The sequence below is a fragment of the Myotis lucifugus genome, unplaced genomic scaffold (assembly GCF_000147115.1).
Source record: "Myotis lucifugus unplaced genomic scaffold, Myoluc2.0 scaffold_0, whole genome shotgun sequence".
Classification (NCBI taxonomy): domain Eukaryota; kingdom Metazoa; phylum Chordata; class Mammalia; order Chiroptera; family Vespertilionidae; genus Myotis; species Myotis lucifugus.
Window position 1 is genome coordinate 2349860 of NW_005871048.1, and position 25318 is coordinate 2375177.

General features: G+C 38.5%; 1 protein-coding gene and 1 pseudogene across 1 annotated transcript in view; both read right to left on the bottom strand.

The window, feature by feature from the left end:
- Positions 1–25318, bottom strand: part of SLC12A2 (solute carrier family 12 member 2) — a 92854-nt gene that overhangs the window by 37594 nt on the left and 29942 nt on the right. The window contains 6 exon segments of the mRNA XM_006081069.3: positions 4410–4561; positions 7872–7956; positions 8072–8199; positions 14534–14642; positions 16799–16909; positions 18608–18747. Coding sequence (XP_006081131.1) covers positions 4410–4561; positions 7872–7956; positions 8072–8199; positions 14534–14642; positions 16799–16909; positions 18608–18747 — 725 coding nt within the window.
- LOC111828365 lies at positions 24710–25318 on the bottom strand (annotated as a pseudogene).

The window sequence follows — 25318 nt, forward strand, 5'->3', positions numbered from 1 at the left end:
ATAAACCTCCCCCCCACTCTGGATTTTGCTGACTGCATTTCCACTTTGTTGTTTAACCTGTTTCTTCTCACCTCTGAATTTTAGCCAACTGCTCAGTAGATATGGAGTTAATCAGATTGAAGTATAAATTTTCTAGCAAGAATATTTCAAGGTGATGTGATATACTTCCATCAGGAAGGTTATTTTTTGGATGTTAAGATAATAAATTGGTATTATGTTTTTTGAGTGTTTGTTTTGCTTTCCCTATCTTTGTACATGTTCAAACATTTCCCAATAATGAAGTATTTTTTTAAAAAATGGATAGATCATTTAGATCATAAGACAATCAGATAAATCCAAACTGAAGGGTACAATGCAAAACACCTGCCCTAACTCTTCAAAGTGTCAGCATATTGAAAGATTAAAATAGGCAAATTGGGGACTCCTCTAGGTTAAAGGATTTTAAAATAACATGGTAACTGCCATTCATGATCCCAGTTTGGATCCTAAATGTGGGGGAAAATAGCTATAAGCGACATTTGTGGGACAAGCAGGGAAATATGAATATGGTATATTTAGATAGAAGTATTTCATCAACATTAAATTGCCTGAATGGTATAATTGTACTGTACTTGTACAGAATGTTTTAAATACTTCAAAGTGACTGTCATGTTGCAATGTCTACAATTTATTCTTATATGTTTGAGAGGAGAAAGAATAGACATACATAGAAAGGAATGGGGCAAAATATAAACAACTAGTAAATATAAGTGAAGGGTAGGTACACAGATATTCATTGCACTGTTCTTCTGCATTTTTGAAATTTGTCAAAATACCAAATTGAGCCCTGGCAGGTGTGGCTGAATTGGTTAGAGTGTCATCTCAGGTTTGATTCCCAGTGTAAGAGCACATACTTAGGAGGCAGGTTCAGTCCCGGTAGGGGCACATAGTTGGAGGCAATCTCTCTCTCTTTCATTTCTATTAATGAGAAAATCAGATTTATGTATACAAAACTCCTCTTTATTTGAATGAGTCCGTACTAGACTTGATAAAGACAACGTACTTTTCTATTTTAAGGCAGCAACGCAGAAATCTGATTGGCATTTCAGTCACTGGGCAGAGACCAACATTTGTGCCTTTCATATACAATATCAATGTCAGAATTGGCCTGAATCATTAGCTGGACATGAATACTTTCTTTCATTCCTATGATTTTGCCTAGTCTTGTGACTAGCAAAAACAAACTTCTGTTACATAATTGGGTTCAATATTTAAAACCACAGAAAGTGTAGTCAATTGCTTGAAATGATACAATAGAAAATAAAAATAATGCCATTAAAAATTTAAGTCCCAGATTTTTTATATAAAATTTATATATTCTACATAAAATTTATAATTTTCTGAAATATATTAAATCCTCAACTATTCTGCTTAATGTGTTTACATAATACTGGGAACACATTAGGAAGCAAAATTTTTACTTTGAATTAGTAGAACCATCTATTATAAAAATTTACATCTATTATAAAAATAGATGTTTTAGTCTCCTGAATCTATTACATCTTTTGTGTTATTTTCCTTCTAGCATTCTATGACTTAACAAGCAGCTCTCAAAATTATCTTAGTAATTCCTTCTCCCTTTATTTTTTTTTTATTATTTTGTTTAATCCTCACCCGAGAATATTATTCCATTGATTTTTAGAGAGAGGGAAAGACAGAGAGAAATACTGAGGTGAGAAAAACACATCAATTGGTTGCCTCCTGCATGCAGCCCAGGTGGGGAGGAGCCTGCAACCATGGTACATGCCCTAGACAGAATTGAACTCAGGACCCTTCGGTCTGCAGGCCAGTGCTCTATCCACTAAGGCAAACTGGTTAGGGCTCCTTCTCCCTTTATATAACCTACTAGTGGCCCAGTGCACAAAATTCATGCATGGGGAGGGGGGGGGTTCCCTCAGCCCAGCCTGCACCCTCTCCAATCGGGGACCCTTTGGGGGATGTCCTAAACCAGCAGTCGGAAATCTCTCTCGCAATCTGGGACTGCTGGCTCCTAACTGCTCACCTGCCTCTGCCTGCCTGATTACCCCTAACTGCCCTCCACTGCCGGCCTTATCTCGCCCCCAACTGCCCTCTCCTGCTGGCCTGATTGCCCCTAACTGCCTCTGCCTTGGCCCCCATCATAATTGCTTTGTCCAGAAGGAAGTCAGATGTCCTGAAGATGCCATTTGATCCGATATAATTAACATATTACCCTTTTATTAGTCTAGATTATTAGTATAGATAGATTATATAGGATAGGATTGCTTAAATGGGGGGGGGGTCTTTTTCAGGAGGAGGAGATGCTCTTGGCAAACAAAAACACGTTATCCCTATATCTGGGCTGATAGCCAGCTATATGCACTATACTGCCAAACTGATCATGAAAAAAAAATGAAACCGCTTTCTTACACCTTATACCGAACAGCTGTTGCCCTTAAAACCCCTCCTCAGCCCCCATCTTAGATTCTGCCTTCGCAGTTCACCCAGATTAGGTTCTGATTGGTTGGTTTCTATGCCAGTCAGCATCAAAAGCTCCACCACCTAGGCAGCCATTGGCTCCTCGCAGTTCACCCAGATTTGATTCTGGTTGGTTTCTATGCCAGTCATTGTCTCCAGGCCTATCTCCGGGCCAGATCAGAGAGGTGGGGCTGATCAGCAGCCCCCGAGGCTGCTGGCGAGGCCTGGAGAGAAAGAGGGACAAGGGCTGATCGACAGCTGCCACTGAGGCTGTAGATCAGACCCTGCTTCTCTCTCCATGCCTCTCTCTGGGCCTGATCCGCAACCCCCTCGGCAGTCAGTGCTGGGTCACCGTGGCAACCCAGCACTGACTGCAGGACTGACTTCCAGTGTTCGGTCAAGTCTTCAGTCATTTTGGATGTTACAGACCCTGGCTCTTTATATATATAGACTCTCAGTTTCTAAAACCTATAACTTATATTAAAAAAACTAGTGGCCTGGTGCACAAATTCATGCATGGGCGGTGTCCCTAGGCCTGGCTATCAGGGCTAATTGGGGCCGGTGGGGGGAGGGACTGTGGGAGGTTGGCCGCCGGCCCCAAGGAGGGAGCTGGCCCTTGGCCCCCCTGGGAAAAAGGCCGCATCTGCTGCCACCCACCCCTGGTTCCCTGTCCCAGCCCGGGCCCCAAAGGTCCTGGCGGTGTTGGGAGATGGTTGCTGGGCACAGAAGGAAAGGACACTGCCGTCGGCGCCCCGCCACCGCGTGGTTCCCAGTCCCCCCCAACCCCCCGGGAAGGGAGAGGACAGCAGCAAGACAAATCCTTGTGTTGAGGGCTGATTTTCAATAGATGGTAGCAAGGGGACTGCTCTGCTACGTATGAAACTCTGACCCAGAAGCTGGTCGTCTATGAATGGTTTAGCACCAGGAAGCCGGCAGGCCAGGGGGAGGGACCGCGGGCGGTTGGCCGGCTGCGGGAAGTTGGCTTTGGGAGTGCACTAACCAGCAGGGGGCAGGTCCTGCGTTGAGCGCTTGCCTCTGGTGGTCAGTGCGTGTCATAGCGACTGGTTGACCGGCCGTTCCGGTCATTCGGTCATAAGGGTCACTTAGGCTTATATATATATATATAACCAGTACTTTTAAAGGAGTATTTATATTTAAAGTAATTGAGATACTTTAATTAGAAAACTAAACTCATTTCAGTTAGTTTGGATTTAAACTGCTCAAAATAAAAATGAAATACTTAGGTGTATATCTAACAAAATATGTTTAAGACTTGTATTCTGAAAACTACACAATGCTAATGAAAGAAATCAAAGAAGTTTTAAGTAAATGGAAAAGCATACTGTGTTCATGGATTGGAACACTCAACATAGTAAATATGTCAATGCTACCCAAATTGATATACAAGTTTTTTGCAGATAGAATAAAAACATAAGATTATTCTAAAATTTATATGGAAAGGCAAAGGAACTAAAATAGCTAAAACAATTTTGAAAAAGGATAAAATGGGAAAAATCAATCAATCTGACTTTAAGACTTTTATAACTACAGTAATCAATAATGTATGGCACTGGTGGAGGAATAGACACACAGATCAATGGAATAGACAGAGAATCCAGAAATAGGCTCAGCAAACATAACCATATGTGAGATACCTCCGATGCTTTCTTCCTTTCTGAAACAGTATACTACATATATTATACTCTTGGTATTACCCTTGGAGGTCCTTCTGCTCTTGAATGGCTTCAGATTTTAACTTTTCATATTTTTCTGTTTGTCCAATTAGTTACCTACAGCCTTTTAAAAAAAATCTAGATATAATATAAAAACAGTCCTCCTTTCTAAGTTACTGCTGTACTCTGAATGGTAAGATTTGATAGTAGTCTTACCTCTAGATAAATATAGAATGTGTATAACATAAATTTAATACTCACCTGGAAGTTGTTCATTAGGCCATAGGAACAAGGATTGCTTTCACAATAAGAAAAGTCAAAGTTTAATTTGCAGGCTGCGGAAGTACAGTTTGTTAGCTCTGTCACAATAGTATCGTTAATGTTCCCGGTGGCATCCCGAACAACACAAGCACCTGAAGCACAAGTGACAATGAGAACAAATAATATAGCTAATGTTTATGTTCATTTCAAATTATATATACCCATAAAGAAATTATGATACTGACTGCATATAAACTTGCTTATATTAGCACACACTGCATTTACAGTTAAGAAAGCTTTATGTGGAACAGAATTGGGAAAGCATCATTGTCCCCAATATCTTAATGAAATGGAACCTTACAAAGAGTAGTATCTACACATATACACTTAACAAGCTTGTGAAATATAGTTGTTTATAAATGGTATATTAGGAAAACTATTCCCTGGCCTATTTGGTTAATGTGTCCTTAAGCAAATATAAAAACCTTGTGTTGAAAGAGTTCCACATGGCAGAAGCATTTTCCTATACTTCAAGTACTTTATATTTGAAACCTATCAAAGATTAGACTTCAGGTAATTTCTTCTGTACAGGAAAACAATTTGAATATTAATAAATTATAATTCTATTTAAACCTTTGTCTCAAATAAGTCTAACCTGATATTAAGAAAATATATGTTATCTGTGGTTTGCTTAAAAATAACCTTTAGAGCAGAGTGAATGGGTATAGATGAAACAAGATTAACCATGTACTAATAATTCTTGAAAACTTTTTTGAGGCTGGGTAATAGTTATATTGGGCTCATTAGAAAATTTTCTCTACTTTTGTGCAAAATTGAAAATTCCCATAATAAAAATTGTAAAAGTTTTCTTGAAGAAAGCAATTCATTATTTGAAATAACATATGATGTATAGTAAGTAATAATGGTTTCTTAGATCTCATATATTTTTACTTTTAAAGCATTTTAATACTATCTAATCAGATATAAGGCATTATAGCAAAAACTGAACAATAAAGGGAAGAATATTTTAATGACTAAACAGACTACACATAGTTCTTTTCTTTCTTTCTTTTTTAAAGAGAGAGAGAGGATGGGAGAGGTAGAGAGAGAAACATATATACCCTGACCAGGGACCAACCCAAAACCTGGGTAAGTGCTGTGACCAGGAATTGAACCTGTGACCTTTTGATACATGGGGCAATACTCAACCAACTGAGCCACACCAGCAAGAGCTACGCATGGTTCTTTATTCTTAAATTTCTTCATCTAACTTTCAGAGCAGTGTTTGAAAAACCATGTTTCCTTGAAGGTACTTCTGAAACCATAGTGATGGAGGCTTGTCTATGCCTAAAGCAGTTATGCTTTTATGTGTTTTGTGTGTTTCACATTCCAAAATATGTTTTGGAGAAAAAGGCTTCATTGCTTTGAACTAGTTACACAATCACTGGTGTAGAGGCAATCTTTACTGGTTCAGCCACTGAAGACCAGGGAGAAAGGGCTACTTCTATTGCTCCAAGGGCTAATGTAGGCAGAATAAAATGAGTATGTGGGCCAGTAGTGTTAGAGGGTCAGAAACAAACAGAAAACACTTATCTGCTATAACAAATTAGTTTCTAATTTGAAATATAATCATTTATATCATTTGTGAAATTAAAACTAAATTTTCTTTAGCTTATGTATAGAATATATAAGAACACTAGGTAGAAACTTTTAAGGGAACAAAAATATTTTGGTAAGATTACAAATAGCATATAGTTTATTTGTTTTTAAAAAATTAGATTTATCTATGGATTTTAAGGCTAAATGAAATCTAATTCCTTTTTTAAATTTTAGTTTAACCTGCTACAATACTGATTATTAGAATTTCCAACTCTCATTTACTGATATTTCAATACTAGAGGCCCAGTGCACAAAAATTTGTGCACTCAGGGGGTCCCTCAGCCCGGCCTGTGCCCTCTCGCAGTCAGGGACCCCTCGGGGGATGTCCACCTGCTGGCTTAGGCCCGCTCCCCGGGGGATCGGGCCTAAGCTGGCAGTCAGACATCCCTCTGGCAGCCTGGGAGCCCTCAGGGGATGTCCACTTGCCAGCAGGGAGCAGGCCTAAGCTGTAGTCGGACATCCTGAGCGCTGCTGAGGAGGCGGGAGAGGCTCCCGCCACCACCACTGTGCTGGCAGCCGTCAGCCTGGCTTGTGGCTGAGCAGAGCTCCCCCTGTGGGAGCGCATTGACCACCAAGGGCCATCTCCTGCATTGAGCGTCTGCCCCCTTGTGGTCAGTGTGTATCATAGTGACCAGTCATTTCCAGTGGTTCTGCTGTTAGGGTCAATTTGCATATTACCCTTTTATTATATAGGATTACATTTGTGAAAATTAGCAGAAGAGTTTGTAAAAACAGTTCTGTCAGGACTTCCCAAAAATGACGGAATGTACAGCAAAAATAAAATTTTCTTACTGAAATACTATGGAAACCTTATTCTATAGTCTATGAATTTAGAGTTTGTGATTCTTTAAATTGGTATTAAAATAAGATTTACTTTTGCAATATGCTTAAAACATTTAACTATAAAATTTGAATTAGAGTTTATACATTAAAAGCAATGCTTACATCTTAAGAATGTTTCCTGGGTATATACTTTAATGAAAGTGTAGTAAATTTGAGACAATTCCTCTAATCACTGCATGGAAATTATATGTAAATTAAGTTATTTAATTTTTTTCTAGACTAGAATGTTTACTTAAAGAACCTACTATTATAAATAGCCTTTAAAGACTTTATTTTAAAAAAACACAAACAAACCAAAACCCACTTTACTATGAAAGCAATTCTATAAAGCAAGCACCAGTTATCCTTGGTAGTGAAATCTCTAAGCTCCAATTCCATCATCTATAAGTGATTTTAGAGATTGGTTGACCACTTAAGTCCTTTCAAGTTCTAAAATGCTATGAGTCCATAAATGTAATAAAATGGTTAAATACCATTTTAATTCAATTTACTAAGACATTAGTAAGTTTTTTAATTCAATGTACTATGTACTGTTCATCAAAATCAGTTTTTATGGTAAAAAAAAAAAATGCTAGGCACCGCACTTAATGGCCTTGAAACAATCTTCATATAAGATTATGAGAAAATATTAAATAACCACCATAAACAAAAATATTCAAGAATGTGTAAAGATCAAAGTTAAATGCATTCACTTTTACATATAAATGATATTTTCTATAAATATATTTCTGAAATTTAAGAGTTTGCAGATAAGATTTTATATATTTTCTAACTTAATATAATTAAATTCTGGAGGAGGAGCATTTGGTGGTTTAGATAATGTCTAGATAAAATCACTTACTAGTTTACTTAAAACTAGTTTTAATTAAAATATGCAACACCATGTCTTTTGACTGAAATATTTCTGAATTGAAAAATAACTAAAATTTCTGAAACATAAAGAAATGTAAAGCTATTTACCTACAGATACTGCAATTCCTACGTAAACCACCGTAGTGATTAAAATGGCTAAGAGTGTTCCTCTGGGTATGGCTGACTGAGGATCCTAGAAGACAAAAAGATTTTTTTTTTAAGTATACCTTTAAAAATAAATACATGTATACCATTTTTAATATATAATCAATATAGTGCTTTTTAATATAAATCAATACAGTACTTACTGCAAGATCACCGGAGATATTTGCTCCAGCCAGAATACCAGTTGCAGCAGGAAAAAAGATGGCAAAGACAGAAAAAAAAGTCTCTTCCCCTCGAAAATCTGGTCCAAAGTTCTCATTAAATATTTCAGCTGTAGAGAACAAAACATTTTTTGTAATTAATAGATAGATTAGACCATAATAATTAGGTCAAGAGTAAGTGGTATGCATGATCCCTGACATTTCTTCAGTTCAAGTAACTGATAAACTCTTGAATATTTCCTAATTCACACCTAATTCTTTTCTTATATGAGGGAACAGTATATACCAAAATGATGATTTGACCTGGGACATTTCCTACTATTTTGTGTACCTTCATAATCAAGTTTTGAGCAACTCTAACTTGATTATTAACGCTGGTCCAAATGTAAATCAAAGCATGGATAAATCCCTCAATCTCAGAGGTCAAAGAAATAAGAAAGGAGGTAGGAAAACAAAGTAACATCATACTAATCTGGAACCTTTTTTTTTTTTAACATCCAACATAAATACTATCTGTACAGTTTTTTCTATTTTGTAGTGATAACTTGTTTGATTTTTGAGGCTATTTTTGGGCCTTTCAAATAATTTTAGCATAAGCAAATTAGGTAAAGGTCCTTTCCATTTCAACAATGAAAGCTTCAACTAATCCTACTGTTTCCATCTATTCTGATAGGTCCTGACACTAAACCAAATTAACAGTCTTTTATTCATCCATCCACCCATCCTTGAGCATCAATGTGTCAGGTCCTGTACTGGAGCCATCTAGTTATATCAAGAAATAGAATAGCAAAAAACTAGACATTGTTCCTACCTTTATGGAACTTAAGAATCCCAATTGGGAGCTACACAGTCAGTAAAGAAGCAAGTCATTACGAATAGCAGTAAATAGACTGATGGAAACAGGATGTTGTGATAAAGAATGAGAGAACCTAATTCATTGTGGTTACAGAAGGCTAAAGGATGTAACTATGGAAACAATACTTAAAAAGATACTTTACTGAGCAAGAATCAGCCAGGTGATGATTAGGGAAAACATTACATCAGGAATAAGAAATGACATTTATAAAGGCCCAAAGGTAGGCAAAAGGCTTAGCTCTTTGAGGAATTAAAAGAATGTAAAGCTCTTATCATAGTAACATGGAGAATAAAATTAGGTTGGTAAAATCAGTGGGGGTGAGACTATGCAAAATTTTATTTTAGATTTTATCCTAAATATAATGAAAAGCTAAGGTAGGCTAAGAAACATGCAAATGACATGATGTTACTAAGGCTTGTGTGGATGCTGTGTGGATAATGGACCAATGGCATCAACATCTGAAGCAGGAAGACCCACTAGGAGGTTACTCCAATGGTTCAATCTATGAGGGGAGAATAATATAGAGGAAGATTAGAAAGTAAAGGGGCAGGTAGGGAACATTGAGATCCTGGCTTTTTCCACATACTGTACTCAAATGTTAAAGTCTGAAAAGGATTATGTAGGAGAGACATCATATAAGTAGTTATGTATATCCAGAATTTAAAAAGAGAAATCCAGGAATAAAAACATGTCAGTCTCTTAATAGCATTTGGAGCCATGAGAATAGACCTCACCGAAGGAAAGAATACAATTAGAAGGCCCAGGGCCAAACCTGTGCAATTGACATTTAGAGAATAGGAAGAGAAGGGGTAAAAGGAGTAATAGAGACAGTGACAATGTGACATCAAAACAAAAGTATTTCAAGGAGAATGAGACAACTAAGTGTAATGCTGCTGGGAAGCAGAGGACTAAAATACTGCACACTGGATCTAGTACCATGTGGTTGTCACCTTGACAGACTGAAATCAGATAAGGATTTAATGAAGGAAATAAAAACATTTGGTAAAAGTCTGATGGGAAGTAGGCTATGCAGTCTCCAAGTATCCTACAACATATTATTACTTAACTAGAGGCCTGCTGCATGAAATTTGTGCATGGGGGGGAGAGGGAGGAGAGGAGAGTGGTACCTCAGCCCGGCCTGCACTCTGTCCAATCCAGAACCCTTCAGGGGATATCCGACTGCCTCTCACAATCCAGGACCACTGGCTCCTAACGCTCGCCTGCCTGCCTGCCTGCCTGCCTGTCTGCCTGCCTGATCATCCCTAACTGCTCCCCTGCTGGCCTGATCATCCCGTACCCAGGACCCAGGATTCCCTCCTCCTGCCAGTCGCAGGCACCCAGGACCCAGGCCAGCTTCTCCTGGGCTGGCCTCAGCCACAGGGGACTATGGGCGGGTGGCTTCGCCTGGGCCACAGCCCCAGGCACCCGGGACCACGTGGCAGGCCCTGGTGCCCAGGACCACAGGGACCGTGGGGCGTGCAGCTTGTCCCTCTCCCAGGCCACAGCCTGGTTGGTTCCCATTCCTCTCTCGCAAGCTCATTATTGCCTGGCTGATCACCACTCCTCTCTCCCCAGTGTTGAGTGTCTGAGCCGTTATGGCTTAAGGGCATTATGACCATTTGCATATTAGTTCATTATATAGGATTACAAAGAAGAAAATGGCAATCTTACAATAAAGAAACCTCTGATACCACTTTGACTAAGTCACCAAAGTTAAAACCATCACTGACAGGGATAAAAAGATGTGTCTCCTAATGTGATGCATTACATATCGTTCATGCTATTTTCCTGGCAAAAACAAATAACCTGAATCTATGAAAATAAATCAGATGAACCCACTGGAGCGAGTTCTACAAAACAAATGGCCTATATTCTTGAGAAATGTCACTATCACGAAAAACAAAGGCTAAGGAGCTGTTTCAGGTTCAAGGAGATTGAAGATTATGTAAAGAACCATTTAAAAAAAAAAGAGAGACATGACAACTCAATGCAATACATAATCATTCATTGGCTCCTGGTCCTGGCTGGTGTTGCTCAGTGGTAAGAGTGTTGGACCATGCACTGAAGGGTCTCAGGTTTGATTTCTGGTCAAGGGCACATACTTGGGTTGCAGGTTCCATCCCAGCCTGGGTAGGGACACATGCAGGAGACAAGCAATCAATGTGTCTCTCTCATGTCCATGTTTCTCTCTCTCCACCTCCTTTCCTCCCTTTTCCTCCCCTTCCCTCCCTCTCTCTCTGAAAATCAATGGAAAAAATGACCTTGGGTGAGGATTAGCAAAAAAAAATTTTTTTTTAGAGAACTGGATCCTGGAACAGTAAAAGAAAAGGGGAAAAAAGCTACTATAAAGATTTTTATAGAAACAATTGGAAAATTTTGTCAACCCATATATTAGATATTAGCATTGTGCCAAAGTTAAACTTCTTGAATTGTCCTTTTCCTTAGAAGATAAATGCTTAAGTACAATGTTTAGAAGTAAGTCATGATTTCTGCAACTTCTCTTAAAAGTTTTAGCCATCATAGTAGTAATAAATAGATACATATGAAGTAATAAAACAAATGTGGCAGAGACAATATAAAACCATTCATCAGTGAATCTAGATGAAGGATATAAGGAATTCATTGTATCAATTTTCCAAGTTGTCTGTAAGTTTGACATTATTCTGGAATAATAAATAAGTGAGAAGTTTGTCTATGAAAGGGAACTGGAAAATGAGGTGGTAACTAGAGGAGAATAAAAGACGCGATAGCATTTCAAGGATGAGAATTACTAGAGCAAGTTCATAAGCTTATATAGAGGTGAGAGTTTTGAAACAAGGAAGTGAGAGTCAAATATCTATACTAATAAAAGGTAATATCCTAATTAGACCGGGTCGACCAGACATCTTCCAGTCGTCCTGCCTTCCTTCCGGACAAAGCCATGGTGGTGGGGGGCAAGGCAGAGGTGGATAGGGGCAATCAGGCTGGCAAGGGAGGGCAGTTAGGGGTGATCAGGCCAGCAGGCAGGTGAATGGTTAGGAGCCAGCGGTCCCGGATTGCGAGAGGGATGTCCGACTGCCAGTTTAGTGGGATCGGGCCTAAACTGGCAATCGGACATCCCCTGAGGGGTCCCAGATTGGGGAGGGTGCAGGCCGGGCTGTGGGACCCCTTCCACTCCCCCACCCCACCATGCATGAATTTTGTGCACCAGGCCTCTAGTAAAAGGATAAATGCCTTTGAGAGGCTCTGGGGAGAGACTTCTCGTGTCAGAAAGAAAAAAAGAGGAAAAATGAATCCCCCTATTAGGTAGTCATTTGAACTGACAAGTTTATCAATATAACCTGTTTACTGCCAACACTGCCTTAGTATAACAAGAGGAGAACCAAGCAGTATCAACTACCAAAAAAAGAAAAGTCACATTCCAAAGTATATTTAGATTTATTTATCTCAGACTGAAATAGGCCCAGATGTGCTATTTAAACATAATATAAATTATTATTATTCTAGCTAACTATGTGATACTTCTATAAGTGGCCAAATTTCTGAAAATAAGGAAATGAAAAATGTGGCCTAGAAAATATACTTAAATCAATTAAAGTCATAAACAGAAATATATTAATTATTAGGAATATTTTAAGTAATCATTCACTATAACTTTTAATACTTCCTTTAGAAAAAAGTGACAAAAACTAATGTTCAGAAACATGCATAATACTATAATAAAACTTAAATAAAAATCATTCATAATTAGATAATTTATGAGAGCATAAAGTACAGAAAATTACCTACCTAACTAATGTTACAAACTTTTACTCCTGGAATGCTTAGTAGACACCTCTTCCCCCAATCCAGGAAATCAGGAATTTAATGCCCAGTTTAGAAGGTGGCAAGAGCACAAGTAGTCAGAACAAAAATCACACTATCAACCCAGGACCAGTAGGCACAAATAATGGGCAAGGTCCTGAAACAATTCATATCAGAAAAATGCCCAGCCAACTAAGCCAGAGTTTGATATAGACTAAACCAGTTTTATTCACATATGATCCAAGGACTATATATTGTTACCAGTCAGCAATAAGATGCAGGAGAACCTGGCCTTTTCCTCTAGGCCAGTGATTCCCAAAGTGAGCGCTACCGCCCCCTGGTGGGCGCTGCAGCGATCCAGGGGGGCGGTGATGACCACAGGTGCATTTGTTTTAACTTTTTTTGTATTACCTTTCTATTCTGAGTTCAATAAATAGTTTCATAATTTCAAACTTCAATGTTTCTAATTTACACTTTACTATATTTTACGAAAAAGGTAGAAACATTAATACATATATCTTTCTGTTTAATTGCTATTAAAATTTAAAAAAAATTAATTTCCAGGGGGTGCTGAGTAATATTTTTTCTGGAAAGGGGGCGGTAGGCCAAATAAGTTTGGGAACCACTGCTCTAGGCAGTGGTTCTCAACCTTCTGGCCCTTTAGATACAGGTCCTCATGTTGTGACCCAACCATAAAATTATTTTCGTTGCTACTTCATAACTGTAATGTTGCTACTGTTATGAATCGTAATGTAAATATCTGATATGCAGGATGGTCTTAGGCGACCCCTGTGAAAGGGTCGTTTGACCGCCAAAGGGGTCGCGACCCACATGTTGAGAACCGCTGCCTAGTGCTTTGTCAACTGAAGACAGACAGACTTGTCACCCAAAGTAATAAGCTTCTCTGATGCTACTGCAACTATTCTTTCCCACTTTCATTTTATTTTGTGCAGATAGGTTCAGAATTGCTCATTTAAGTGGGGAGAAGATAAGGACTGGGGTAAGGAGTAAGGGTGGGGGCTGGGAGATACAGATAGACCCTTTAGGAAAAAATAACAAGTAAATTTCACCAGTAGTGACAATTAGATGTGGAATGAAAAGGGTTATAGAAGACAAAAACTGGGAAATTCTCACACATTTAATAATGCAGCCCAGACAGTGTGGCTCAGTGGTTGAGCATTGACCTAGGAACCAGGAGGTCACAGTTTGATTCCTGGTCAGTGCACATGCCCAGATTTCGGGCTCAATCCCCAGTGTGGGGCGTTCAGGACGCAGCTGATCATTGATTCTCTCTCATCATTGATGTTTCTATATCTCTCTCCCCCTCTCTCTTCCTCTCTGAAATCAATAAAAATATATTTAAAAACAATAATACTGCAAATTGTAGAAAAACTTAAAAACTGCAATTACACAGAAACAATTTCTAGTTACTTTCAGTCTCAGACACTTTTAGACTGTTGTGCTAAAATACAACTAAAATAATGAAAAAGTCAACATCAGAACAAGTTACCTTTCACTTACAAATTCCCAAAATTAGTGAGAACTAAAGCATCTTTTTTCAGTAGCATTGATTTTTTTTACATTCTATTACCTTTTGTTTCTAATAATGAAAAGGAAAGATACAAATAAAAATGATTTTTTAACTCCAATTGTAACATACATAAGTATACAAAACTAAATTGAATTGCCATTAGTGAGTTATTATACCAAACTTACTTACATTACAAAATATCTAAAATGTACTAAATTTACTAATAGAATGGTATAATATACACCTTTAAAAATATTCTAGCTTTTTTACTTACATTTATAACCAAAGAAACCTTTGGGTTTCTTGCTCTCCAATGGGATAAATGTTCCTATGACGAAATCAGCAATAGCAAGTAGGAGAATCACCAAAAGAACAATCTGAGCCTGAAATTTTAAACATTAAAAATCAAAATCAAATCTCTTATGTTGTACATTCAGTTCCACTAGAATACAACTTCCATGGGGGAAAGGATTTCTGTCTTGTTTCCTCAGAGCATCAAACAATGCCAAGCACAGGGTAGGCACGCCATTAAAAAATGATGGCAGAAGTAGAATGATGCCATATATTTTGAAATTTATTAATGATGCACATGCCTTCCCACAAATCATAAAACACTATAAATTACAAAACACCATAGGCTTTTCATTCTGTGCATCATTCTTTCCTGTCCCCTCCACCATACAGTACAATATATTTGCTAAAAACCCAAGTTTTATACCAAGTCCAAACACAATGTTGAATGTGTGACAGTGATATGAAAATAAGGAAAAGTATAAAAAGAAGACAACACCCAGGAGGGGAATTCAAGTAGCAGTGGGTCTGGAAGAAAGGAATAATCCATGCGAACTACCACCTCTCCTCTTTCACTTTTTTTGTTTTGTTTTATTGGATATAACAGATATATAACAATATATTAGTTTCAGGTATATAACATAATGATCTGATATTTCTATATATTGCAAAATGATCACTATAAGAAGTTCCATCCATCACTATATAGCTATACATTTTTTTTCAGTGATGAGAACTTTTAAGATATACTCTTTTTAACAACTGTCAAGTATACAATAGAGTGTTATTAATTACTAGAGGCCCAGTGCATGAAAATTCATGCACTGTAGGGGGGGGTCCCTCAGCCCGGCCTGCCCCCTCACAGTCCGGGAGCCTTCAGGCGCGGGAGGCAACCCGGCGATTAGGGGAAGGTGATGCCAGCCCTGGTTACTTGAGCCTCAGGTGGCCCTGGGCAGCTGCCATTCAAGGCTTGCCTGCACCTTGGGCCGGCCCTGGGCAGCTGGGCAGCCGCCATCCAAGGCTTGCCTGTGCCTTGGGCCAGCCCTGGGCGGCTGGGGAGCTGAGGGGACTGGGGGACTCCGGAGGCAGGCAAGCAGCAAAGCCAGGGGGCTGAGGGGACTGGGCACCGCCATCTCTGAGTGCGTGCCAGTCAATTAGCATATTCCCTCCTTTTTGGCTGTGGGTGCCGCCATCTTTGCCATAGCATGAGGGTCAATTAGGATATTCCTTCTTTATTAGATAGGATTGTCACCATGGCTGAACATTACATCCATGACTTACTAATTTTTCACTGCAAGTCTGTACCTTTTGACCCCTTTCACCCATTTTGCCCACCCCACCTCTCCTCCACTCTTAACCTCCCAATAACACTGGGCAGATGCTCATGAAAAACTGTGTCATCTGTGGGAATAAGGACCACTTATATTGTATGAAATTCTTTTCAGTAAAGTCAATTTGTTAAATGTATAAGTAAATGATTTAATTTTATACTAATGACTTACCTACCAGGGAAAAATAATTCTTTCAGACTTTGCTAATTTTTGATCTGATAAATATTATCATAGCTCATATACAATACAAATATGTGATTTTATACAATCTATAAACACAAAGGAACCTGAAGTGACTTTGAGATGCTCAGTGGTATCTTTGTAGATATGCATTATTCAGGAAATAAGAGCTGTACTATGGCATAGTCCCTCAAAGATACAGAAATATATGTATTCGGGTGCTTTGCCTATATATTAACATGTGAATTCAGCAGTTTCCCCCCCCGAAACAATGGTACCTGTTTGGGTAGTCATAACTTCTAAGATTTCAAAAGCAAGGAACAAGATTATCTTCTCTAGTCCCTAATGGCACTAACTTGAAGTTTACTGCCCCTATGTTTATTTTTGAAATTGAACTTTTAAATAAATTATAAAGCCAGCAGTTTAATTTGGGCTACCTAATTAACCTGAGTATCTCTAAATAATTTAAGTCATACAATAGGGGCTGGAGGGGAGGTAGGAAGTAAAATATTTTTAAAATATTGTGTTTAACTAGATCCTGAACTGATGGCTATCTTCAAATATCTCCTGTCTTGTCAATTAGAAAATAACCCTATACATAAATTTCCCTGAAAAAGGCCACTTAGGAACTTTTAAAACCTAAAAATGTTACCACAATTTATTGCATTCTTAAAATAAAAGCTATAAAAGTGCATATATTAAATATTTACCTATATTCCAGAGATATCATTACTTACTTTTGCTTCCCACTCCATTCCAGCTACTGAGATACCTAAAAGGATCACCACAGTAATGGCTCCGATAATTCGGATATCATTGATTTCATCTATCATAAGAATAGAATGTTCCTAGAAAAAGAAAATTATAAATAAGCAATATTAGTTATTTTAGATAGTCTTTATTTCTTTTGGAACATTTTAGAGATATCACAGTGCCTTACATGTAGGTGAATAAAGGCCTATTTAACAAATGAATAGGGAGACCAATGAAAAAGGAATATTTACTATTGATGTGTCATTCAAGTATATGATGACATCAAGAATATGATTAAATTAATAATGCTATATTTAATCAGATGTGCTATATCAAAAAGGGAATTGCTGACAAGTAAATAAAAATCATATAACTAGTTCTAATAGAATGTTCTTAAGGTACATAGCAGAAATATTTTGCATTCATTTTGATTAGTGAAGTCAAGCTTTAAATAGTCTTTTAGTTTGCATAAAAGGAGGTGAATATACTTTCATGCAGTAATCCAAAATACACTGTTCCTATTCTATAAGCAAACAAGTATTTGTGATTGAGTATCAATGAAATTAGAAACATATACTAAATTAAACAATGAAAGAACATGAACTCTTATTGATTATATTGCTTGCTTGCTTACAGCCCTACCTTTCATTCATCCATTTAGCCTACATGGGTGAGGGCAATGCCAATGTAAATGTCAGTGTTTTCAGATTTTACATATCCTAATGTACCACATACTACTGCAGAAGAAGAGTTACAATAGCCCTGACATGAACAACTGGTCAGTTGAGGTTCCTATCATTTAACAATATTAAATCCTATTTCTCTTCTGCTTTAACTCAACACATCCTAATGACTCTTTCCAAACAAGTTCTCTAGTAAACTTCAGAGCAGTATATCAACTACTTTCTGGCCAGCTTTACTTAGATACACCTCTGGTTCCTCAAATTAGACACCTGAAATTAAATTGTCCTATGTACTCTATCTCAAGTGAATGGTATTACATTCTGTCTAAATCCCCAACTCAGAATTTGTGTATAAACTTGAAATCCTTCTTTCTCTTTAGTCTCCCTCATCCCATTAATCATCAATTCACTTATTCAACATCTTTTAAATCTGTCAAATTCACCTACACCTCCCCAGCCCCACTCATCATTGTTTCAATATAAGCCACATCTCCTCTCCCAGGATAACTACAACAACCTTTTAAATGGTCTCAATCTCCCATTGTGATCACTCAATCCAATCTCTACTCCGTGCTCAGATATTTATTTAGGTCACGTCATGATAATCTGATCATGTCATGGTCCCCCGGTCCAATCTAGATAAGATCTATTTTAATAGCAAACAAGACCCTTCCTGACTTGATATTTTTCCTTTCTCTAGTCTTAAATCTCTTGCCACTTTGTACTCGTCAAACAGAAATATAGTGGGGTTTTTTTAACCCACCATACTCCACCCTTTCAGGTCTGTTTCCCTTTCTTCACTGTTCCCCCCATTCCACATCCCCACTCTCCTATCTGCCTGCTGAAGCCTAAACTCCCTTCCTTGACACTCCTCTGCGACCCCCATTTCTGGATGGTAAGTCAAGTGATCCTCCTTTGTGTTGCCAAGGTCTCTACAGTTACCCACTTCTGACATTCTATAATGATTTTCCTTTGTCTACCTCACACACTGAACTTCTTGAAGGATGAGTTTTGTGTTCATCACTGCTTTCCTAGCATCTAACATGGAGAGTGGCATATAAGCCCTCAATAAAGATTTGGGAAACAATGACTAGAAGAAAGGTGAATTACCTTAAGCAACTCCACCACAGTTTCTGCAAATCCAACCACATACATAGCAACTGCAACAGCATTGGCAAAAGCAAATATCAGGCCAATTGCACCACCAAATTCTGGCCCTAGACTTCTAGATATTAAATAATATGCTCCTCCTAAAGAAAAGGGAAAAAAAGAATAGTACTAAAGTTAGTATTTTAAATGTCCTCCTCCAGTGAAGGGGGGGAGGGGGGTGTGTGTGTGTGTGTGTGTGTGCAGCTAGAAGAAATCAATCGCGGGGGGGGGGCGGGGGGGGGGGAGGACATCTGTAATACTTCCAACAATAAAGATGAAAAAAATTGTCCTCCTCTATAATCAGCTGAAGGCCTGAATAGAACAAAGATAGACCTTCCCCAAGGAAGAAGGAAATCTGCAGCAGATAATCTTCAGACTTGGAACTACATCATCAGCTCTTCTCTGGGCCTACAGACTGCAAACCCACTCTGCAGGTTTTGGACTTCCCAGACTCTATAATCATGGGAATTACTTCCTTCAAATAAATCTACACACACACACACACACACACACACACACACACACACACACACACACGGTTCTGTTTCTCTGAAGAAGGCTAATACAGACATGTTATAAGGTAAATATATAAAAATCCACCATTTTCCCATGTACTAGCAATGAACAATTAGAAACTGAAGTTTTAAAAAGTAACCTATTTACAATAGTACTCAAAGACTGGAAATACTTAAGTCTAAATCTAAAAAATATTTGCAAGATCTGTGTACTGAACAACTTAAACCCAAAGAAGAACTAAATAGGTACACCATGATTATGGAATGGAAGACATAGTTAAGATGTTTATTCTCTCCAAATTGATCTCTAGATTCAACACAATTCCCATCACAATCCCACAAGGATATTTCACAGAAATTGGCAAGGTAATTCTAAAATTTTTAATGAAAAGGTAGAACAGCCAAAACAATTTTGGAAAAATAACACACAGTTGGAAGACTCACACAACCTAGTCTCAAGAATTACTATAAAGCTACAGTACCAAGATAGCATGATACTGGATTGAGGATAGATCTATAGATAATGGACCAGCATAGATTCCAGAAATAAAATCACGCATGTAGGGTCAATTAACCTCCCCCAGCTTTATTAATTTATAATTGACATATAACATTGTTTAAGATGTACAATGTGATTATTTGATATGCATATACATTACAAAATGTTTGCCAAAATAAGGTTAGTTAACATATTCTTCACATAATTACCATTTTTTATTATTGTTAAAAGTATATTCAAGATTTACTCTTAACAACTTTCAAGTATACAATATTGTTTACGATAGTCTCTATGCTTCCTATTAGATTCCCAGAATTTATTCTTATTAATGGAAATCTGCACACTTTGACCAACATCTTATCATTTCTCTCACCCCGTAGCACACTTTCCTACTCTCTTTCTGTGAGTTCAACTTTTTTGGATTCTATAGGGTGTCCCAAAATTCACGCAAGAAGTAATTTTGATAAAAAAAACACAGGTTTATAATTAAAAAGTGTAAATTTTTTATTGATTCATAAAGTATACAGTGTAGGGTTATGTATGGAATAGCACATCAGGTAAATGGCCTCGACGGCTTTGCTGGCATATACGCAAAGCCGTGGTCTTCATTGATCTTCATTGTCCCTGCTCCTGGGCCATAATTGGTACTTGGTAATGCTTATCAAATTGAAGGGATTGAAATCAAAGGGCAACAGATATTAAAATCTGATTCAATAAACCAAGTAAAATTAGGCTTTTATTTTGTTGTTGTTGTTGTTGTTAATGCTCACGCAAATTCAAATCTTGCGTGAATTTGGGGACACCCTATACATATAAGTTAGATTATACATTATTTGTCTTTCTCTGACTTATTTCACTTAGCATAATACCCTCCAGTTTCATCAATGCTATTGCAAATGGCAAAATCTTCTTTTTCATGGCTGAATAATAGTTCTCGAGTGAGTGCGTGTGAGTATACATACATCACATTTTCTTCATCCATCCATCAGTGAACACTTAGGTTGTTTCCATGTCTTGCCTACTATGAATAATGCTGCAATGAATATAGGTGCAAACATCTCTACCAAATAATAATTTCATTTCCTTCTAATAAATACCCGGAAGTGGGATTGATGGATCATATGGTGGTTCTATTTTTTGAGGTACCTCCATACTGTTTTTCATTGTGGCTGTACCAATTTACATTCCCAAAAATTTATAAGGGTTCCGTTTTCCCCACATCTTCACCAGCTTTTATTATCTAGTCTTTTTTATAATTGCCACTCTAACTCATTGTGGTTTTGGTTTGCATCCCCCTGATGAGTAGTCATGTTGAACATCTTTTCATTAACTTGCTGTCTTCTTTGGAAAAATGTCTATTCAAGTGTTCTGCCCACTTTTTAATCAGATTGGTTATTTTTTGCTATTGAGTTATATGAGCCCCTTATCTATTTTTGATATTAGCCCTTTATCAGATAAGTGATTTGCAATTATTTTTTCCCATTTTTTAGTTGTCTTTTCATTTTGATGTTTCTTTTGCTGCGCCAAAGCTTTTTAGTTTGATATAGTGCCATTGTTAATTTTTGCTTTGTGTGTGTGTTTGTTGTGTGTCTGTGTGTCTGTGTGTGTGTGTGTTTTTGTTGTTTGTTTTTTCTTTAATCCTCAGCCGGGGATATTTTTCCATTGATCTTTAGAGAGAGTGGGAGAGAGGGAAAGACAGAGAGAAATATCCGATGTGAGAGAAATACATCGATGCTTTTTTGTTCTTGTGCTTTTGATGTCATATAAAAAAAAAAATTCACTGTCAACACCAATGGCGAGGAGCTTTTTCCTTGTGTTTTCTGGGAATTTTACAGGTTCATGGCTTAGAGTCCATTTTAATCCTTTCACGTGTGAATATCCAATTTTCCTAACACCTAGCTTTGTTCTTTTTCAAGATTGCTTTGACTATTTGGAGTCTTTTGTGGTTCCATATTAATTTTAGGTTACTTTTTTCTATTTCTGTGAAAAATGTCATTGAAATTTTGATAGGAATTGCATTCAATCTATTAGATGGCTTTGGATAACTAGGGTCGATTAACTTTTTACGAAAATGCTAAAGCAATGAAATAAAAAAAGGATAATCTTTTAACAAATTGTGCTAGAGTAACTGGATACCCACATGACTCTTGATGGGCTTTGATTCCTATTTTGTACATATACAAACATTAACTAAAAATAATGAGAGATATAACTGAAAACCAAAAGTTATAAAACTTCTAGAAGAAAATCTTTGGGACCTTTGACAAGGCAGGATTTCTTATATAACACACCAAAAGTATAATCCAACAAAGAAATAAAAAGTGATAAATTAGATATAATCAAAACTAAGACTGCTCGCCCTAGCCAGTTTGGCTCAGTGGATAAAGCCTGAGGACTGAAGGGTCACAGGTTTAATTCCGATCAAGGGCATGTACCTCGTTGCAAGCCTGATCCCAGCCTTAGTCAGGGTGCGTGTGGGAGGCAACCAATCAATGTGTTTCTCTCACAATGATGTATCTCTCTCTCCCCCTCTCTCTTCTACTCTCTCTAAAAAAATCAATGGAAAAATACCCTCAGTTGAGGATTAACAACAATAACAAAAAGGTAAGATTACTCTTCGAATGACACATTTAAGGGAATGAAAATACCGGAATTTACACTTTCATCTTATAAAAAGATGTGGATGTCCCCTAATTCATAAGTGAGTCCATATCACAGACAGAGGACGGGAGAACTCTGGTCTGTGAATCTAGGAAATACTGGCCTGAGTGAAAGTGGCTGCTGGCCAGGACTACCTACGTCACAGAACCTGTTGCCCATAGCCCAAGTAAATTCTGTCAAATCCAAACTCTCCAGACTGACAAGATTTGCAGAACAGGAAAGAGCTCTGGGCTCCCAGCCCAGTTGCAATAATCTGTAGAACATAACTGTCTGTTAAGGCAGGACTGTGCCAGAGATGAAGGTAAGGTGTGACACTATTCTTCCTCTGTGGAAACAGAGAACTGAGGAGATGATTAATTAATCTGCTGCCAGTAACTTTAAGCAGTACCCCCAAAAAATCATCACTAAAATATAATCAAGCCTGAAATCTTTAAGCCTCTTTTGTTTCTAAGTTTTTTTTTAATTAAATCTTTATTGTTCAGATTATTACATTTGTTCCTCCTTTTTGCCCCCCATAACTCCCCTCCTCCCAGTTCCCGCCCCACCCTCCGCCCTCACTCCCCATCCATAGGTGCACGATTTTTGTCTAGTCTCTTCCTGCATCTCCCACTCCGCTTTCCCCCCCAACAATAGTCAGTCCATTCCCTTTCTATGTCCCTGATTCTATTATAATCACCAGTTCATTCTGTTCATCAGATTATTTATTCACTTGATTCTTAGATTCACTTGTTGATAGATGCATGTTTGTTGTTCATAATTTTTATCCTTACCTTTTTCTTCTTCTTCCTCTTCTTAAAGGATACCTTTCAGCATTTCGTATAATACTGGTTTAGTGGTGATGAACTCCTTTAGCTTTTCCTTATCTGTGAAGCTCTTTATCTGACCTTTAATTCTGAATGATAGCTTTGCTGGATAAAGTAATCTTGGTTGTAGGTTCTTGGTATTCATCACTTTGAATATTTCTTGCCATTCCCTTCTGGCCTGCAAAGTTTCTGTTGAGAAATCAGCTGACAGTTGTATGGGTATTCCCTTGTAGGTAACTGAGTTTCTTTCTCTTGCTGCTTTTAAGATTCTTTCTTTGTCTTTTGCTCTTGGCATTTTAATTATGATGTGTCTTGGTGTGGTCCTCTTTGGATTCCTTTTGTTTGGGGTTCTCTGCGCTTCTTGGACCTGTAAGTCCATTTCTTTCACCAGGTGGGGGAAGTTTTCTGTCATTATTTCTTCAGATAGGTTTTCAATATCTTGCTGTCTCTCATCTTCTGGCACCCCTATAATTCTGATGTTGGTATGCTTGAAACTGTCCCAGAGGCTCCTTACACTATCTTCGTATTTTCGGATTCTTTTTTCATTTTGCTTTTCCGGTTGGGTGTTTTTTGCTTCTTCGCATTTCAAATCTTTGACTTGATTCTTGCGCTCCTCTGGTCTGCTGTTGGGTGTCTGTATAATATTCTTTATTTCAGTCAGTGTATGCTTAATTTCTAGTTGGTTCTTTATCACAACATCGAGGGTCTCATTAGATTTCTTGAGGATCTCATCAAGTTTATCGGCAGTTTCTAGAAAATTATTGAAAGACCTTAAAAGTGCGTTTTTTAGCTCTATATCCTCCATTTCTGTCATGTTTCTTTGTCTCCGCATTTTTTATGCTTTCTTGGTGCACCCCCTTGTGGTCTTTGTGCGCAGTCTTGTTCTAGTTAAGCCTTGATTGTTGTCGGCAATACTGGGGGTGAATTGACCTCCAGGCTAACTGGCTATGAGAGTCAGCTGTGTCTGCAGTGGGAGAGCTTCTGTGCTGGATTTCTAGGGTGGTGCTAGTCTAGCGTTTGCCTAAGGCTATCCAGCAAATGCCTCTGTGCAGGGCTTGGGCGGGGCGGGTCCCTGGGGATCTACAGGGCGGGTGGAGCGAGCAGTTATGGCTGCTCTCAGTTCCGTCCTCAGGGGCTCTGCCTCTCAGAGTCCCGGGAGAGAAAACTGCATTCAAGTTCCGACCAAAGCCAGACAGTCCCGCTTCTCCCGTTTGAGTCTGGGTCCCTAGAGACTTGCCCGGATCTGGAGCTCAGAGTCTGAAACTCCCTCCCAATTGAAAACAACAACCACGCCCTCCGCCGGCCCGCTCCACATGCACTCCGCACCTTAGTATTTCACTTCCGCACTGTGCCTCCTCTGAGTCTCGGTATGGATTTCTCTTTCCTTCTAGTTGTAGGATTTCCACTCAGCCAGCCTTCCTGTGGTTCTGGGTGATGTCTGTTCTGTCTTTTAGTTGTATTTTTGAAGTGGTTGTTCGAGGCAGCAAACTCCGGCGTTAACCTATGCCGCCATCTTGGTTTCTCCGGCCCATCTGTAGATTTGAAAGCTTTTTTAAAAAACAGGCTTAACTTACTTTATTTTTCTTGTATAAAATTACGTGGTGGCCACAGCTGGAGCCTGGGTCCTCTGCACAGAAACTCTGGTGTGGGTCTTTACAAGAGGGTCAGTGAATTCCTGATCGGGAGGCGTGGTGAACATGGTCTCTTTTCAGAAGTCTGGGGTGAGATAGCTGTAGGTCTTAGAGACAGCAGCAAAGGTGGTCTTGGTGAAGTTGCCCAGGGTGGCAGTGCAGCCCCTGGCCGAGGTACAGCAGTCGTCAATACCAGCCATCAGCAGCAGCTTCTTGGGCACAGGGGCTGAGATGATGCCAGTAATTCTGGGGCAGAGATGAGGCACACCAGCACAGAGCTACATCAGCTAGTCTTCTTGTAAGGGATGGTGTGGGGCTTGCCAATCTTGTTCCTTCAGTAGCCTCACTGCACAGGGACACTAGAGAGCTTGATCAGGATGACGACTCCACGGATAGCAGTGGCTACTTCCTTGGAGCACTGGAACCGGGTCCTCTGGCCAGCGCATCTGCTTTTGCATGGGCATATTTTTCAAAACCTCATCCTTGAGAGATGTCCCCAGAAAAAAGTCAATGATCTCAGATTCTTTGATGGGCAGAGAGAAGAGACAGATATTCTCCAGGGA